Source organism: Pagrus pagrus (genome assembly GCF_965226575.1).
Source record: "Pagrus pagrus genome assembly, chromosome: 2".
NCBI classification, from domain to species: Eukaryota; Metazoa; Chordata; class Actinopteri; order Spariformes; family Sparidae; genus Pagrus; species Pagrus pagrus.
Genome location: NC_140186.1, coordinates 33,523,757 through 33,543,660, shown reverse-complemented (window position 1 = coordinate 33,543,660; position 19,904 = coordinate 33,523,757). Strand labels below are relative to the sequence as shown.

Sequence of the window (19,904 nt, the reverse complement as noted above, 5' to 3'; positions counted from 1 at the left end):
TTCCAATAATATCAGAGCACTGAAAAGACCAACAGTCAAAATATAGTGAAAAAAGATCAATAATAATATGTTTCTACAACATTTTCGCTGTGGCAAAAAGAAAGTTTGCTCTCAGATTTCCGCATGCACCTGAAGGCGTGGTCTAGCAGTAATCTAACAGCATGAGAAATTAAATCTATAGAACTACAATAACAAACAAGAAAAAAAAAACTTTTCGGCTCTTACACTATAATAGCTTGTCACGGTACCACTGCAGATCAAGTCAGCCGCTCAGATGAGTGCCACCCATGCAGTTTTTTTCTTCCTGTTATATCATTAATTTCCCAGCCTTATTACTTTCACTTTGGGAATCACACTCTGTCATACACATCAAATACTGTATGCCCATGCTACAGTAAGAACAGCTGAATTCATGCTTTCACGCTGTAGTAACGCTTCAGCCTCCATCATCACTGCTCCTCCTGGTGGGTAGATAAACCACAGCAACTGGTTTCCACACATGGCACTTAGGGGCAATACTATTCACAGGAGATCCAGTCAAGGACTTGAACAGGTCCGAGCACGGACCAGTCACGGATCTGTTAGGGCCCCGTCACGGAGGAATGGGAAGTTTGAGGGGGCTGAATCTGTACATGTATGAAATTCAGTACACATGTTTATCGCACGTGGACCTACAAAAAAGTCTCTTGTGACCATGACCTAAACCCAACAGGAAGTCAGTGATTTTGAATTTAGCGCTCATTTTTGTTGATTTGCATGTGTTGTTCTTTATTGAACTTGTCCTACAGCTTTAACCTGTTGGACTTCAAATTTTGTTCGGCTAATCTTACCAACTTTCTTATTAAAAGTGATTAAAAGCTAGAGTTTTTGTTGCAGGGCCATGATACATAATTTGACTTACATCTCTTGCACTCAGAGAAGGAATAAATCCATTAATCTGATGTAAATACAGTACATTCCATGTAAAAAGCTGTTTAACATTCATTTCAGTTTCACTGCATTAACTACCACTTGTGTCTGACTTGTGCCCCGTGGCAGGGGGGTGAATATCAATGATTCACCATTAAACAGGAAGTTGCTGTAACTCAATATTCCAATAAGCCAGTATTAGCTTACAGTCACATTATGTATATATGTACATAATGTTCATTAAATAATTTATTCTGCCGAATTGATAATCCTTCAATTAAAACCCCAAATAACACTGAGCAGTTGAGTACTAGCAGATGAAATTCTTTGAATAATGTGTCAAAAGGTAATATAGCATGGCAGTCTCAGTAAATTCATGATGCCTCAGTTAGAAAATCCTTAAGGTAGCCTTTTAGAAGTACAATAGGTTATATTAGGGTAACATTTACTCTCTAGTAACTGCATGTCCAACTTCAATTTATCTTGCTAAAGCTTTAAAACTTTGATTTCAAGCAGCAATTTTCTTTTTCCAATTTGTAGATGTATTGTTTGTTGAGCCTTGGACAGACATGCAGCAGTTCACTCTGACACATGTCCCCCAGTCTGGCTGCAGCTGACTGTCCCGTCCTCTCCAATCTCTGTTCACCTAGTTCTTTTTCTTCTACTCACTGCCTGTCCTCCTCTGTTGTCCCATTCAGACTGTTCAAAGACAGGGTCGCTATGAAAAAGCAATAAGCAATACCACAAGCAATACTTCATATTGAAGCCAATGTTATAGCATTTGTTTACATGTAACTTGCTGGTAACTTTCTCATAGGCTTCATCCTTAAAACATTAGCAAGGTAACCACTCCATATCAGCACACCAAAACCCCCGTCCTACCTACGTCACTACCTGGTGGTTGTTAGAGAACACACAAACTCATTGGTGTTGGAATTAAACTCCAAATGATCTTAGTAGCGCTCCACCCTACTGCAGTAATGATGCTGTGTGGGGCCATTACTTATTTTGGGGCAGAGCGGCAGAAGACATTGAGAGGCCACTCCAACCTTACCTGATCATAGTGTACAGTTTAGAGTCGATTTACTGAAAAGCTGAAAAATGTTTTGATTTGCTGTTTCCTAGTGAAAACTGTGTAATCATAGTTTTTTATAATCTATGTTGTGAATAGAAATAATTCTGCTGTTGGTCTTCTTCTTTTCCTCTCTTCTTGTCCATCTGACCATGGCCCTGTCTGTGTGTCTGTCTCAGGTGGTTTATTCCCAAGGGGTGCAGACCAGGAGTATAGTGCATTCAGAGTTGGCATGGTTCAGTTTGGGATGGCAGATTTCAGACTGACTCCACACATAGATAACCTGGAGGTGGCCAACAGCTTTGCTGTCACTAACTGCTGTAAGTATCAATTCTGTTCTGAACACCGTTTGATATACTACTGATGTTATCTATTACAGTTATTGTAGCAGATAATTATTAGATGCTTTTATGCTTTTGAGACATTAAAAAAATATTAGTATTAGAAGTACAGAGCCTGACCAATGGGCTGTATTCTGAGTCAATATCTGTATTTGATCTGTTGTTATTCTTTATTTGGTCAACAAAATGTGCTTATCTGTAAAAGATATAATTCAAAGTAATATCCTAAGGATTGGTATCAGAACAGATCCTGCCATATTTTAATGAAGCAGTATCAGCAAGAGCCAATCAAAAGCCAAATCATTCTTTAATGTACTCTCCTGTAAACAAATAGGCTGTTCATTGCAGCATTTTACTGCATATCAAGGTGAAAATAAATGTATGAAAAATGATTTGGGTTATGACATGCTGCACTGTGTGACTTAAGTGAAAGGGTAGGACCACAGCTTTATATCCATGTTTACTTCAAGATACAAGTTTTAAACACATAACATTGTTATGGCGTAATGAGTTTTGTTTGTCGTTAGCACCTACATTACATCTGACAAATTGTTAGAGAGCTGGGTTTTGTATTTATGATAGTGCTGTGGTGCCAAATTGCACGAAATGCCAATTTTTAAATAATGTTGCTTTAATTTGAAATCTGTGATCATATCAAGCACACTTGGTATTTGGAGTGGAGTGATTTGGTATTAAGGTGTGCTACGTCTTCAGGGTCCATGTATCATCTGTTCATTCAACAGATGATACAATTTATTCAATTCGATTGTGCAAATGAAAAATGAACAAACAAGTGAGATTTTCGTCTGTTTTTTTCTGTATCAACCAAAGATTGAAAATAGACATTTATTTTTTCATCTTCCGCTTGAAAGGGAAAATCTGATAAATATGGTAACCCAAGGACATTCAACCTGTCTGCTCTGCAACAGTTTACTGGGGAAAATACAGGTCCCCTATTACGGGGATTGTGACCTATAGTTTCCCCAGTAAACCTACTACACTCATTGGCTGTTACAGTCCCTCCTGACCAACCGGCTGCTGCGCCTCGCTGCTGGAGATTCTCTGGGTGAAAGAGAGTGGACAGGCTGAATTCCCGAAGGGCAGGCTGCCCCTCAATGCTGAAAACCAAGTCGCTCAGGCTGGGTTTGTGTGGAGAGGTAGCCCTCCCTGCAGACACTGCCTGTCTGCTCTCTCTAGCCCAGAGACACAGATGTGAGCAAAAGGAGATAGTGTGTTTAAAGGCAAAAGTACAGCTGGCAATCCGCTCAACGCCGCCAGCAACTCAGACATGCCAGTGCACATGTATAAATGCTCACTAAGGCGTAGTCCAATTTGCATAGGTTATGGTGTTGGCACTGCGCAGAGCCAATAATACAAATGAAGAAAAACATAGATTTGTCTTTCTATTTTGTTTTTGTTTCCTTATTTATTTGATTTTCCCTTTCAAGCGAAGATGGGAAAACAAACGTCTTTTTTTCAATCATTGATGGATACAGAAAAAACAAATAAACAAAATTCTCACTTGTTTTTACATGTTTTGTCTGCCGGATTGAATTAAATAATTTAATGAACACTTGATGATTCATGTAACGTGTAGTTTCTTTGGTACTTCATGCAGAGAAACAAGTTATTAAAAACAGTAAGAGTGCATAAAGAGTGCATTTCTGTCATTTACTACTTTGTTATAGGAGGTTGTTTCAGTGTATGGTTACGGTACGGTATTAGTAATAGTATGAGCAAGGTCATTTAGTGAGACCAGTAAGTCTATCTATAATAGATCATTATATCTTTATGTTGAAATGCATGATAAGACACAATAAATCAGTCCACACAGATGTCTTATACATCTGAAGAACATTTTTGACAAAAAGGATAAAATGGATGTATAATTTTGTCAAATTTTTTTTTTTAGTAAAAATTGATTTTCATTTTTGCTGACTGTTGGCAACCTCACTGGGGATGCAGCCCATTGTTATTTTCAAGTTAAGAACAAAACATATTTAACTCAATGCAGTCTCTTTACCTTTAACTTTGAGAAAAGTGGTAATCCCAGAGGGAAATGTATCCAAGGCAGTTGGAAACTCAGGTATAATGGAAAGTTAAAAGGAGTTTAAAAATTTGGAGTAAGTTAGCCAAAGGGCTTTATATTCACCAAATGTTGAATGTGGATAATATAATGACTCACTAATCACTTACAGCTAGCAATCTAGGAAAATGGACCAGACCTATTTAAATCAATGAACAAATCAGAGGGGTGGCCAGTGACTCAGAGGCCTGGAACCAGGCTACACTCTTGACTAGATCTGATATGTATAACTAATGAGTCTGGGTCATTCCTGTTGTGTGCCCTGAGAAATGTGTTGCAAAAATACAACTTGTGGAGGTTGATCAAAATTGTAGCATGAGTAGAAAAATGATGAGGGATAATAAGGACTAGGTCAGTCTTTCAGCATCTATGACATATCTTCATCATACCGTCAGCAGGAGAGCACACTGCTTTAACTCTGCTTTTATACACCTCACTACAGGCATATGTTATGGGCTTTTAGTGGTGGGCTCAGGCCACAGACCTTTCATATTAATTTGGTTTGAAATTAATTTGGTGTGATAAATTCGCACAATAAAAAAGATTCAGTTGTTTTTAACTGGGTGAATGTAGAATCATGTTACATTCCAAACTGCAAACATTTGAAGCAATGGGAATGAGGACTCATGGATGCAGTATCCTCTGCCTTCATCAGAGCATGATGTAATGATGGCCTGAGGCTCAAAGCTCTGCTATTTAAGGAAAGTGCAGTCCACTGAAATAGCAGTTATTGCATGGAGTCCTCATTCTGCTTTCTACACTATTGGCTTGCACCTGCTACAAAGACATATCATGTGCAAATACTGTGACTAACACATTTACTTCACAAAGACAATATGCCTATCTTATGTAATTATGGAGGTGTTCAGAGGAACAGTTGTAATCAGGAAGTCCTACAGGTTACAGGTTCAAAGTTTTGACATATGTTCAAATGAAATAAACAAAACAAACAGTAGCGCTTTATTTTGAGGTCCTTGTAAAAAGAGTTGGTTAATAGTTAATAAGCCACTTATAATACTTTATAAGATGCTGATTAATTTAAATAAGACTATGGGTTAATAATAGCATTTATTTTATTTATTCATTTATTATTGTCTTATAAGACATTTATAACTACTTACTAGAAACTATTTCATAAACTGCTTATCAATGTTTATAATATGTTGCATTAATAAGACTATATATGGGTTAATAACAGCATAATTAAGACCTTTTTATCATTGGTTTATAAAACTCTTATAGCGAATGATGCCCCGCTCAGGATTTTTTGGGCCAATCACAGATTACCGATCACCGATTGCTGGAAGCAGTATTGGCTGATACCGATCACTAATCAAAAGGACATTTCTTTACTTTATTGTCATCGATAGTTGTTAGCAGGGTGGGAAGTTAGCACCCCCCACTGGCCAAATGCAGGTAAATTTATGAAGTGGTGAATTTGATCAACCCACCAGCCACAGTGGCGGGTTAGCAATTTGGACAGGAGATTCTGAGACAGAGAGCATTCAATTGACTTATACAACTGACCTGTCGGGGCCGCAATACACCTGTGCTGCTGCTATTCTGCCCAGGGCTTAAAGTACTCTGGTGTGGTGCTGGATTTCCGGCGTATGACTATTTTAGAAAAAAAGAAAAATCCGCTTCTACTCCCTGATATGGGGATGGAGACCTGTAGGTCTGATTGTATAATTGTATAATTAATTTAGGCTGCTGAACACAAGAACACCCCTCCTTTCACAATTTATAGGATTTTATCTAAATCCTGCCTGTCTGAGTTTTGTCCTCTCTTTTTGTCTGTGTTTGTTTAACGTTTATTAAAATGTTGCTTTTTCTCTTTTTCCTAGTTTGCTCCCAGTTCTCTCGAGGTGTCTACGCCATTTTTGGCTTCTATGACAAGAAGTCGGTTAACACCATCACATCCTTCTGTGAGACACTTCATGTCTCCTTCATCACACCTTCTTTCCCAGCAGAAGGAATGAATCAGTTTGTTCTCCAGATGAGGCCGGATATCAAGGGGCCACTAGTTTCATTAGTGGAGTACTACAAATGGGAAAAGTTTGCCTATCTATACGACAGTGACAGAGGTAATGAGAGTCTTATTATTAATTACATAGAGCATGTGAGCATGTTATGGCAATACATAGAGCATCTGCGTTCTGACTTCTAGCACAACTCCAATTGAAGGGTCCCCTCAGTTTTAAACAACTAAGATAGGTACTGAGGGGATACTGATTTTGCATTCTCCGTAGACAACAACAATCTAATGGCAATGCTGTTGATAAATCACCTCAAACTTGTTTTTGCCATTTCTTTTTGTAAATACACCAATACTGATATATCTGCTATATAGCATATTTAGGGGTTCAAACCTAAAGAACTAGAACTTTATTGTTGTTGTGTCGGTTTATAATTATTTGTCTTAATGCTGCAGCTCAGCTGGAATGCGGTAGACAGATGAAAATGGGTCCAATAACTGGAAATGGTGTGCAAATGCTTCACAAGAAATGTGAGCCAAATCGGCCACATGGTAGCGCTTTTACATATGCAATTTTCAAAGGCCAAAGCCAGTTAGTCTGATTAAGTTGAAATTGGACACACAAGTCGAGCGTGAAGTGCTCTACAATAAAGTCTCAGTGTGCATGAGGCGCCAAATAGCATAAATCTATTTTTTCAAATTTGTCTTAATCAAGAACAAATTGGGTATACAGCATTGTGGGTCAGAGATACATATTTGTTCCATAAATGAGCAACATTTGTTGATTGGCCGCTTTCAATCAAAATATCCATGCAAAGGGCGGGGCTTATAATAAATTGGCCATAACTCAATAACCATTGGTCCAATCATCATAAAACTCTGTATATATCTTAAGGCCGTGATTGGGAAAAGGTCTACCAAAGCATTTTGACCACTACTCATAGGGGGAGCCACAAATGCAGCAATTGCATATTTGAAAATCCAGTGGACACAATTTCACCATTTTCGGTGTGAATACTCTGGCGACAAGTATTAACTGATATATGAAGTGCCATATTGATTGGTGCAAGTGGGTGAGGTCTATCACATATTGGCTCAAAACTCAAGATGCCTTTGAGCAATTGTGATTAAATTCCCTGGAGAATTTCATCTAAATCCAATGAAAGACAAGTAACATGGTGGCGCTATAACTGCAAACCTGGTGGACAGAATTTCATAATTTTCACCAAAACCTGCTCATTGCTGCTTGAGGCTTTAGTTTAGACCGATTATTGAGCGAACACAGCTTGACCCCATGCGGCTATATTTTGATATTACATTTTTGATATAAACTGGCTGATTGGCCATGCTTTTGTATCTATCGCTTATATGTCTGTCTATCGAGCTCTTTCAATATCTCTGGATATATTAAGTTTTTATGGGCAGCACTGCATTTCATTGTTCATACATAGAGAGTTTCTTTACAAGTCAGTTGCAAGTCCACCTGGCTGTCATTTGACTGTCATTAGATCAATGAGTCAAGTTGTAGCTGCAGCTGATTTTTCAGGTTTTCTCTGAACAGCTGAGCTCAGCCTGGGCTATTGTGGTCTTAGAGGCGACAGTGTAATGACTCCCAACACAGCCACAGGTTCTGTCAGTGTAAACTCCCTCAATATCTTCTCTCTATTATTTTCGATTGAGGTAGTGAGGCTGTAAGTTATATTATGTAGGACAAATAGAGAAAGCTTTCTCGGTATCCTATGATCTGGTTGACTGAGAATGTTCACACATGCAAATTTAATGGTTATGAACCCTGACCTTCAGTATTTGGAACAAGTATCTTGTGAACAATGCGGTGAACACATTAGCCCCATTCAAACTGCCCTTTGCAGATGCAGAGAGGGGGGACAGTTTTGCTGCGGCTCTGATGCGCCTCCGGAGGTGGTACCAGAGCTGCAGCAGAGGCAAGCCAGCGTCTGTGTGAATGGAAAAGCCTGAGGTCTGATAACTAAACAGATCCTTTACTCGTCAAATAAAAGAGAAATGTCCCGCAAAGCAACGTTACAAGACCAAGCAACAGTAATGTGGTAACTGGTAGTGTCTTTGGCATCTTATATGAGGAAAGAAAATCTGCAGTTATACGTGGAAAAGTGTCTGTCACCCTGTCTGTCCGACCGACTCTTCATCTTTCTGGCCGAAGAACAGCATCTGTCCTCGGCAGAAGACTTTAACTCACCATGTGTTTGTCTCCTTCCACTATTGTGTTGTTGTAGTCACTGTCTTGAAAAAATCCCCACGACAGTCTGCCCTCCTGACCGAGACTTCAGTGAACTTTGCCCCAGAAAACAGCATCCCTCCCCGCTAGTGAGAGAGTCAGACAGTGTCCTGTTTACTGATGGCGATTATGTAATTATGTAATTTAGAGCAAAAAACGTAGCTTTGTCACTTTCCAGGATGCATGTTGGTTTAGGATCTCAGTGACAACACATTATAGCTGATACATGTTTAGATAAACAGGTGTCATGATGTGTACCGTCACGCCTCTTTTGGAGCTGCAGCGCCGGTGTGCTGTATTAATTGACACACTGGTGCAGCTTTATGTCGAAGCTGCACCAGTGTGTCAATTAATACAGCAGTTACAGTTTTATCAGTTACATGTTGAAATACTGTGGAACCCCAACCCTGCCTAGTGTGCACTGAAGAATGCCAGCAATTCCAAAAGGGATGTATGTCTGATTAACCTTTGATGCTGTTCTTTATAATTTCACAGTAAATCAACATACATTCTAATTTAACTCATCATGTTTTGTTTGTGTGTTTGTTTGTGTAGGTCTTTCTACTCTTCAGGTAATACTAGACACTGCAGCAGAGAAAAAATGGGTCGTCACAGCGATAAATGTCGGCAACCTGAAAGATGAGAGTAAAGATGAAGCCTACCGCTCCCTGTTTCAGGTACTGGTATTCTGTTCACAGCGCTACATCCTCTTACGACCACCAAGCATTTTTAAAACACCATGATGCACAAAAACAGACACAATGGTCAAAAAGTTGGTGCATGGCTTACTCCACTATCACAGATTACATTTCAAGCTCAATAGTGCAGTGCCCATGGGATATTTTGGAGTGCCTGTTGACCCAGTGTGCTATGGACAGTCTCTTCCAGGTTTAACAGTGAAGTTAACCTTGCAGTTGATTTGGTCATTAGATTTGTTTTATGTATATTTCTGACCCAGCAGATTTGGTGACATTGTCAGAAGACCTATAATAATATTATTATTGATTTCATTTGTGACAAAGTAGTGTGTTCCACTCATTCCATCACAGAAAAATGAGGGTTGTAGAAATCATTGGAACTCAAGACTGCCATGATATACAAGTGGATATAAACTTTTGGCCATGATTGTATATGATGTGCAGTGTGCACGGAAGCAAAGGTTTTCTTTTTTAGTTTTTGGCTTCTGTACTTCACAGCCACCGTTGCTCTCTAACTTAACCATTCACACACTGCACACTGCCCTTTTCCTTAAAGTAGCCACGCTACTCTTTAACACATGTACACTTGGGTCAGTGGCCTTGTATTTTGTGAGACGTTCCCGGTGCCTCTACATTTTCTCAAACTTTCTTCTCAGTATAACAGCGCAAGCTTAGAGGGTGACATATGACTTGAAGATGCTGCTATGGGCAAACATCATTATTCCAAGTTTTAGCGCAGAATTTAGTTATTTATCAAATAATATTTGTCAAACAGTGTAGCTAATCAACATTGTCAAGAAAGGAAAAATATGAATTATGACTTTGATGTTTAATACTTGAAAATATCTGCTTTTCAGGACCTGGAGATCCGTAAGGAGCGCCGCATTATCTTGGATTGTGAACAAGACAAAGTCAAAGACATCATGGAACAGGTTGGTCCCAATTGGTCACACTTACTATTACTACTTATATGAATAAATTATCGAATTATATAGAGAATCATATTCATCCTTCACCAAGATTCTTCTACCCCTTCAACAGGCTTAAGATCTGTTCTCTGCAGTATATCTCTGTCAAATATTGTACCATTTCCCAATGTCCTCTTAGGTAATCTGGCGCCTTATGGTTGCTAAATTATTCAACCAAATTTCATTATGTATTATGTGTTATGGCTTTAAAAAGAAAAAAACTTCTTCCTGTACATTTACTGAGGTTAACTTTATTGTAGTTGTTTTTTTCAATACCTGTTTGTCAGCACCTGTACACCAGACTTTATAACGTGCTTCCTTATCTACAAATCACATTGTATACTGTAGGAAGATGACGTTGGGTTCTCATTGCAGATTTAATAAATTGCTCTCAGGCCCAAATCTTAGGTAGTAATGCAGGATTTTTACTCAGATCCCGCTGATATTCTTCAAGAAAGTCAAACACACTGAACTTCTCCCTGGAACTTGCAGTGATATAAAAAAAATCCTCCCATCTGCTGGGAGAAACTAAAGCTATTAAGCAAGCAATAGCTAGCCTTGAGGCTCGTCAGAAATTCACACTGAAAGTCTGTAAGTCCTTCATAGGAGACAGATCAACCCCTATCAAGGAGTGTTATTCCCCAGCTTTCTCTGCTTGGTATTTCTTATATTTGCATAGCAGCTCTGGCTCCTTCCCCATGAGAAAAGTCCAAAATATAGGCTTCATGTCCCATGAGGATAAAGAACCAGCCCCCAACCTTCCAGAATGAGCCCTGGTATCTGTCTCTGGAATTGCTCTTTTTGAATTTGTCCATTTGTCTGACCTGAGACCGGTTTGCAAGTTCCTCTCGCTAGGAGCTCTGAAAATTGCTGATACTGTTATGGGTCAGAGTTGCTTTGGTATACATTGTAACAGGGAAATCCAAATGTCTGTCTCTTCCACTGCCTGATGTGGCCAACATAATTCCATGTGAAAAGGACAGACAGAACAGACATTCCAGTAAGTGACAAAGCACAAACGTTGGTGTTGTCCAGAGGTGATGACTGAAAACTAGACAAAGGTTTCAATCTCTATCCAACAATAAGCAGACAAAATGGTTTAGAGGTTTTCTGCATGGTGTCATGTAGTGACCAAGATGCCTAATAACACTTTCTTTTAACAGGTTTGATTTTTGCTATCTTTTACTTTGATAACTGTTATCAATAAATAACTGCTAATAAATGTGGCTCTCTTTCCTATTCAGTGCTTCAAACAATCAAATGAGACTATAGCGCGCCATAGTGTCACTGTACAGTAAAAACTATGGATGTTAAAATTTTATTATTTTGTGTAATTATAAGTAAAAAAGCCTGCTTTTTTATTTTCATGACCATTTTTAATAATTTGTTCTTGTTTATTATTGACACAGTTTGCAACCTTTTCCCATCAGGTGATCACTATAGGCAGGCATGTGAAGGGATACCACTATATCATCGCTAACTTGGTGAGTCCCTGCTTTTCTCTGGTTCAACCTGACCAAATGCTGATCAGATATTGTTAAGAACGTTGCTCGATCAGCTGTCAAATAGCAGGTTTACAGTCATTAACCTGCTGGAGTAAGCAATCACATCAAAGTAAGTTGCAGCAGAAGGGCAGGTAACAGGCACACATATTTACAAAGAGATAATAGGCTCGCAAAAATTGCTGTAGTAGTAAGGCTCATGAGCAACGTAGATGAATTGGCAATGGGTGATCTTTGACCGACTGATGACTGCTCAGAAAAACATACAGTATATACAAAACTCAGTAAATCATGAAATTGATGAGGTTAAACATTAAATGTACTGTCTTTGTAATGCTTTTAATTGAGTACAGAGTATGTCAAAATGGTTTTGCAAGACAGACAACATGGCCCTGCATGGTCCTGGGCTCCATTAGATCCTGACCCAAAATAAGATATGACAAACATTTGTACAAGAGCGTAAATGTAAATACAAAGCCTCAAACTGATTTTTTTCCTTTTTGTTCATGTTGTCGATCTTGTTCCAGGGCTTTGTAGATGGCGACCTCTCCAAAATCCAGTATGGAGGTGCAAATGTGTCTGGCTTTCAGATAGTAGATTTTGATGATCCTGTGGTGGCCAAGTTTGATCAGCGATGGGAGGCTTTGGAAGAGAAGGAGTATCCTGGAGCTGATTCACGGATCAGAGTAAGATTTGCTCATTCAATATTAGTTCATATGGAAGTCCAATTAATTTTAATTGTTCCAGGAAAATAAATTCTGGGTGAAGAGGTTTCAGAATACCTGGAGCTACTCCAAGGATCAGAATAACATAAACTAATTATGTTAATATTCTGCTGTCATAATCTAACTCAAGTCTCTATGTATTACGAGTGTTCCAGCACATAGTCTTTTGTAGGCAGCACTTTGCGACGTTTTCTGTAAAATGTTACAGGTTTTTAACATATGAATGACTTTTTGAGATACATTTTTGTTGCTGGGCAACCAGCACAAGCAGAGCTCTATCCACTTTTCTATTTTCCTGACCTTGAAATTCTCTTTGCTTTGTGAGGCACAAACAGGTGAGAGGTTCATTCAAATTAACCAGTGTAAAGTGAGTTTTTGGCATTTTGGTGGAAACTCATACGCTTAACGCTCATACTTTGCGTTGAGAATAGATATATCAGAACCACGTCTGTTTCTTCTGAAATGGGGCCCTTTATGTTTGGAAGATCCCTGATCTTGTCTAGAATTTTGAGGGTTTGACTTTTTTTCAGACAGCCTTCATCCCAGTGAATGATGGCTGTAAGACATAGGTCATTCTACCAGGACCACACAGCCAAGGACAGGGACAATGTGCCAATACTTTTGTTATCTCAGCTCAGCACTGACATTTGCCAATTTTTCTTTGTCTTTCAGTATACCTCAGCCCTCACCTATGATGCTGTTCATGTGATGACTGAGGCGTTCCGCTTCCTTCACAAGCAAAGAATTGACATGAGTCGTCGTGGCAACAGTGGGGACTGCCTAGCCAATCCAGCAGTGCCCTGGGCACAGGGGGTGGAGATTGAACGTGCCCTCAAACAGGTAACCATGGATTTAGACCCTGTTCTATTAAAGCTGATTGTGGTCAGTGTTTGCTTTTGTGAGGAAGACATTTGAGAAATCAAGCTGAAAATAAAGACTGCACTGAAAACTCTTCTGTGTGTAATTGCTGTTAGAAAGCTAAGACCCCCAAGATGTCAGGATCTTTAGCCTTGGGTGAATGCAGCCCTGTTCATTCATTCATTTGCTGCGTTGGCTCAGTGGGGCTGCTAATACAGAGGGCTCAAGCAAATAAAAGCAAAGACATGCAGCAACTATAAGTCTTGACAGGAAATGCCCAGAGGCAATGTCCCTGCCTGTCAGGGCACTGGTTCTAGCGTGTTGTTGGCCCTTTCCAGCAGTAGTGGGGCCTCCCTCAGATCAAATGCTTGCTGCAGCAGCATGGAAACAGAAAGTGTAACTGTCAGGTCCCCCTGGTACACCAGTTATCCTGGCATGATTCCTCCACCTTGCCTTTAGGTCTTAGCTTTTGTTTTGTAGTAACTGATTCTTGCTGGCTAGTTTCTCCCCTTGGCACTGCAGCAACACGCCATGCAATTAAATGCTGTCAGTTCTGACACATTGGCCTTTTAAACTTCTTTAGCTCAGTTTAAACAGCCTTAATTTCAGACCCAAAAGATGCCAGCTTGTTTTCCAGACTGGCCCTGACCTCTGTATCCAGCATGCTGACAAAGGCCTCTCATAAGGTGGACAGTATCTTGTTCCTTAAAGCCTCAGGCCTATATGTAGCATTAGCAGTAGGCATGCTCAGCTGCACACCTGTCTCAGCAGCACCCTCTGTAATGGAGTAATATTAGTTTACTTTAAGCTGCTGTAAGCATTCAAGGCTAACTTGTGTTGCAATAGCAATCCCCTCCCTCCTCTCCATGTCACCACACTTGCCCTACTAATTTTTTTTTTTCAAGGCAGCTCTCTTCGCCTCTTTCTTTTCTTCCAGTGTTTTTCTACGCTTGGAGAGGTAGTCTGAGCCGTCACTAGAACACTTGAAATTGATAGCTTACCCTGTTCTGACGTTGCCCCTAAACAGAAGGATCCTGCTTTTATCGTGTTCATGAGCAGACAGGGAAGCGTCTTTATCTAGGTCTCTTGCCTGGTTAGATAAAGTGGGTTAGGGATTCTCTTTTACAGCATGAGTGGGGGGAGGAAAGACATGGGTCACTGACCATTCACTTATAACAGTGATTGCTGTTGGAATATAGAGCTATTTAACACTTATTTTGATAGGAAAATAATTATTACAGCTTCAATTTTGTGAATCTTTTTAATTTTAACACATTTATGTGAAAGTTTGTGGTAACATACATGTAAAACGTTGCTACAAATATAATGTCAATAGCGCTGCTATGGCCTTGTAGGTTCTTCTTGAAGAGCAGCTTGCAGGTTGGAGACCCCAGTCAATCAGTGTGTAGGGAAATGATTTAAAACCAACAAAGTTTTTGTGTGTTTCTGTTTTTTGGGGGCAGCCTCGGAATCAGAAAAGAAGTAAATTAAGTTGAGAGCAGTAGGAAAATTAGTACCAGTCAGATGATACAAGTATACTGTAGTACAAGAGATAAGTCAGTGTTCCTTGACATAATAATCATTCCTGAACATTGTAGCAAAGAAACACTGCTAAACTGGTAATAAAAAAAATGCATGTGAAAGGTCTGCAAAGTGAACTCCATAACTTATGTTTGTCACTATGTAAAAGGCATTATATAAATATATATATTTTTATATATATATTAGAAATTTTATACGGCTGTGCCGCAGCCATGCTTACCAGCTGTAGGGGTGTTGTTTTGGATCAATTATAACGTCCTTGGATCACACTACCTTGCTCGGCATGATCCGTCCTACTCTGCCTCTGATTGGCTACATCCTGCCCGTTAAGTAATGCACATGTACAACGCTCATCAAAGATTGAAGAGAGGTGAGGTATCCCACTTCGTAGCTAAAACGGAGTGTTCAAGACACAGAATGAGAAGGGATGTTGCAGGAATGCACCATATGAGAAAAATAATGTGTTTTTTGAAAATTAAAGTATGTAAATCTATTGTACTAGAACCCCCAAATTATTAAAGTATGAACCTGGAAATCAGCAAAATATGACATCTTTAAGATTGAACAACAACAAAAAAAATGAACAGAAAATGAATAAAAGATGAAAACATTATCTGCTAACTACAAATAAAACTTGCATAAGTATCCATAAGCATTGCATTGCAGAGCAGCTGGAGCACATCAGAGGGAAAACCAGAGGACTTTTTTCCCCCATAATGGGCAAAGCACTCGTTTTCTTTGCTGATTTGTGGTGTCTTCGAATCATTCTTAATTTGGCCCCCTACCCTTGAACCAATTTGTCCAACCCTAAGACCTGCTAATTTTGGTGGAAATTTTTGGTTTCCACCACTCCAGAAACTCATGGTTACTGGCAGCTGTAAACTTGGCCTGAGCTCCATCCTCCTGTTGTAACCTTCTGTTGATAACTTCCTCATAGTTGATAGCAGCTGTTCTCTCTGAGAGAGCAAAGTGTTTTTTGGACTTCCTAAAACAAGTCGGGGTGTGCTCCACCCACTGTCTTTCCTAATGGACTGTCCCACAAGAGAAGGTCTCCAACAACTCTCGCCTTTTGTGGAGCAAGTCTTCCCTCACAGTGGCTAATGAGAAGTTCAACTTCCTCTGGCCTCTATTCAATTCAATTCCTCAAACTTGACCTCTGGGAAGAATTTCTGCAACTTCTGAGGTTCAATAACTGTGTGCACTTTGGCGATTTCATCATGGCTGTAGCAGACAAGTTCATGAGCCCTCTCCGTTGCTTTAGGAGTCTTGGCTCCGACTCTAAGGACATATCTTTCAATGTTCACCTTATGTGTGATGTAGTTCGTGTTTGATGCAAGGTTGATCAGGGTCCCTATCTTCTGCCCTGCATTTGCAGTGACCTCGATCAGCATCATGATGACAGGAAGTTAACACAGGCCATTTCTCTCCAAAAGTTCAGACTGGTCTTTACTTGTCCTGCTTGTTGCTGTTGATTTGTTGGTGAAAGCGTTTCTGCACCGTTAAGCCATGCTTGGGGAAAGTTCAGACAAGAACTACTCTTGTTCCTGCTAGTTGCTTTTAGCTCTGCTGCCTTTTCCACTCTTTTCCTCATCACTTCTTTTTTGTTCTCCTTTTGAGCAGAGAAAGTGATGGTGGTCTGGGGCCTCCTTCCTTTAACAGTACTTATTTCTGCATAGGAAAGTATCTCTGCAATATCCATCATCATCATGACATCCAAGACCTTTTCTTCATGCTCCCAGCTTTTTCAAATCAGCTTTTTTTTCAGGTAGCTTCAGCCCTTTGAACTTCCTACAGAAGAAAGTTTTGTCATTGTGCCCTCCATCACTGCACACAACACACACATCTCCCAGCTCTTTGTGGCTCTTGTTGAAGCATATTTCCTCTCATACTTCTTTTCTGAACAGTCTGATATCTCTCCATCCTCTCCAAAATCTTTAGCTGTTACAGTCTCTCATAGAATTCATCCTGATTTTTCAGGAACTTCAAGAGCATGTGAAAGTGGTTGTCTGAAGTGACATTATTTTAATGGTCAACCATAAACATTAGCCTCTTTTAACAGGTAACTTTCAATCGATTTATTTACCAGTGGGTTCTTTATGGCGCCCGAGTTTCCCAGCTCTGTGAGATCTGCTAGGGCCTTCTCCATGGACTGTATGAGGTCAATGACTTTCCTTGGCTTGTTTCCCTTCACAAGTGGTATCTTCTCTAGCTCCTCAAGGATGTCTGTAGCAATGTTTGATCTGTTTCCATATGAGTTCTCCATGACTCTGAATATACTGTATCTTCCAAAGTTCTCAAGATGATAATTGCGTGGTCACTTGGCACCCAATACATATGCTAATTTATGTTATAGTAGTTTAACCACACTTTTTTTTTAATTGAATGTATTTGTCTGTGAATCTAAAAAAAACTGTGTCTCTGTGTGTGTCCATAGGTGCGTGTAGATGGCTTAACAGGTAACATTCAGTTTGACCAGTATGGGAAGAGAATCAACTACTCAGTGACAGTCATGGAGCTGAAGAACAGTGGGCCTGTAAAGGTAACTTCAGAATCAATTTGCCATTATGAATACAGTGATGGTATGTAGGTATGTGAAAAATATATGAAGTATCAATGTGTGTGTGTGTGTGTGTGTGTGTGTGTGTGTGTGCATGTGTTTGTTTCCTTAGATTGGCTATTGGAATGAGATGGATAAGATGGTGGTGACAAAGTCAGACCTATACCCTAACGACACCATGGGAATGGAAAACAAGACAGTCATCGTTACAACCATACTGGTAATGATGTAATAATGTAACAGTTGCAGTGGGAATGAGCAAAAGTACAAGGGCTGTGTTTTCTGACCTTTTAAACCAAAATGGCATTAATATTAGTCACAGGGCAATATGGAAAACACATTTCACTTCTTACTTAAGCAAGTCATTGTTAGAAACAACTGATAAAATAAAGTGAGTGTGTGTGTGTGTGTGTGTGTGTGTGTGTGTAGGAAGCGCCCTATGTGATGCTGAAGAAGAATGCTGAACTGTTTCAAGATAATGACCGCTATGAAGGTATGTCTTTATAGACTGTATGTGTGAGTGTGTGTTTAATAATGCTGAATATACTGTACATATATATATATATATATATATATATATATATGTATATTTTAATTGCATTTACTTGTGTTTACTTGCCCTGTATTAATTATATACTGAATCACTGTGACGCCACAGTAACAGTTAGAAGTGACAGTTACTTCTGGGTAGATTTGTGTTTTTTTGTGTTACCTGTAACATTTAAAGATATATAGTGGTCCGACCTAGCTGGGGTTTCTGCTGTGCTTATTTTATGTACTGTGTTGCTTTGTCTTTGATATCTTTTCAACAGCACACCTCGGACTAACTGCTAATTTGGGTTAACTTAAGCTGTCCTTTTCTTTAGTCTGTGGTCAAACAGCTAAATTAGGTCTCCAACCAACCGCTAGTGAAAGTTTTGTTATTAATAAGCCATAATAGCGTGGGACATGCATTTTAGATGGAATAGATGTATACACTTTGAAACAGCATCATTAAAAATAACCATTTAATTGTATGCAAGCTAATGCGGGGGGTTTCTACCTGGAAGTCATTGTAAACACACATTTTGATTTGGTCTATAGCTACAGAAAAGATTCTCTCTAGTCATGTTTTCATATTTCATAGAAAACTAAAGAGTTCAGGTGAGAAATACTCTCTCCATCTTTTTTGTACTGCAGTTACTAGTGCGACAGGGTTTAGCTATCAGAGTGCATGAAGACTTTGATTCTAACTTCATGCGGATCATCCAATTGAGATCGTTTGATAATAAGTGTCTTGCAGACTGGCTGAAAAGAGTACTTCACATACGATTCAAAATCAGATTATGTAAATGTTGCAGATCAGAGCAGAATTTGAAGTGACTCCAGGTGTTTATTCTTCAGAAGGAGCTGGCTTTAAGCGTCTCTTTTCCCCTGCTCCGCCTGGCCCTTCACACAGCACTCAGCAAACATCTTTTGTTTTGTTTTGTTTATTTTATTGTTATTTTATTAAGACGTTATAAAAGCGACTTTATGTAAGTGATATTGTTAGGTTTTCAATATAGTGAGTCACTAGCATCCACAGGTGGTCATTTGAGTGGTTCCCCAACAAAATTTGTGATGTCTGACAAATTGTGTTAAACTTGTGTTTGATGTTATATGGTTATAATCATAGTTAAATGTTTGGTCAAAATGTAGCCGATGATTAAACAAATAAAAACAAATACAATCTCAAATCTGAAAACAAAACACTGGCACATAACACATAAGTTAAACCAAAGTTGGCACCAGTGATCATAGAGCTTCATTTGTGTTTTTTGTTTGTTTGTTTGTTTTGACTGATGCTAGGTTACTGTGTTGATCTGGCTGCTGAGATTGCAAAGCACTGTGGTATACGCTACCAGCTAAGGATTGTGGGAGATGGCAAATATGGAGCAAGAGATGCAGAAACCAAGATCTGGAACGGTATGGTCGGAGAGCTGGTGTATGGGGTAAGATTTAAAACATACTCACAATAATTCAACAGTATTACAGTAGTTAGAAATGTAAGTTTGGGTGAGTCTTAGGTGTTCTGAATTCCTGCATTGAGTCATCATCCCATTTCCCTTGGACATGGCATCCCATGATATCTTTTGAATGCAGGGCTTACCATGATACATGAAGGGATCACTGAACATTTTGAATCTATGTTTCTGTACATTTTGTTTTTAACATGATTCCCATGACATAGTGGTTCATCATTTTATTTGATGTCACAACATAAAAAGGTAATCAATGTAATGAATGTGACAAGGGAATTCACATAAGATTTTCTTTAATATCTATTATATTGTATTTTTTAATTGACATGTCTAGAAACAACTAGGCCTTTGTTATATGTTTTGTCATGTATGTACTTCAAGTATCCTAAAATGTTTTCAATAATATTTAACCCCACA

At 39.1% G+C, this 19,904-nt stretch overlaps 1 protein-coding gene across 3 annotated transcripts in view; it reads left to right on the top strand.

The window, feature by feature from the left end:
- LOC311269777 (glutamate receptor 2-like) overlaps positions 1–19,904 on the top strand; it is a 78,789-nt gene that overhangs the window by 12,569 nt on the left and 46,316 nt on the right. For all 3 annotated transcript variants that reach the window (XM_084374182.1, XM_084374181.1, XM_084374180.1), the window contains exons 2-12: positions 2,161–2,301; positions 6,253–6,492; positions 9,193–9,314; positions 10,193–10,267; positions 11,734–11,787; positions 12,333–12,491; positions 13,203–13,370; positions 17,365–17,469; positions 17,600–17,707; positions 17,917–17,980; positions 19,315–19,457. In XM_084374182.1, coding sequence (XP_084230308.1) covers positions 2,161–2,301; positions 6,253–6,492; positions 9,193–9,314; positions 10,193–10,267; positions 11,734–11,787; positions 12,333–12,491; positions 13,203–13,370; positions 17,365–17,469; positions 17,600–17,707; positions 17,917–17,980; positions 19,315–19,457 — 1,379 coding nt within the window. The remainder of the gene's footprint in view (positions 1–2,160; positions 2,302–6,252; positions 6,493–9,192; positions 9,315–10,192; positions 10,268–11,733; positions 11,788–12,332; positions 12,492–13,202; positions 13,371–17,364; positions 17,470–17,599; positions 17,708–17,916; positions 17,981–19,314; positions 19,458–19,904) is intronic.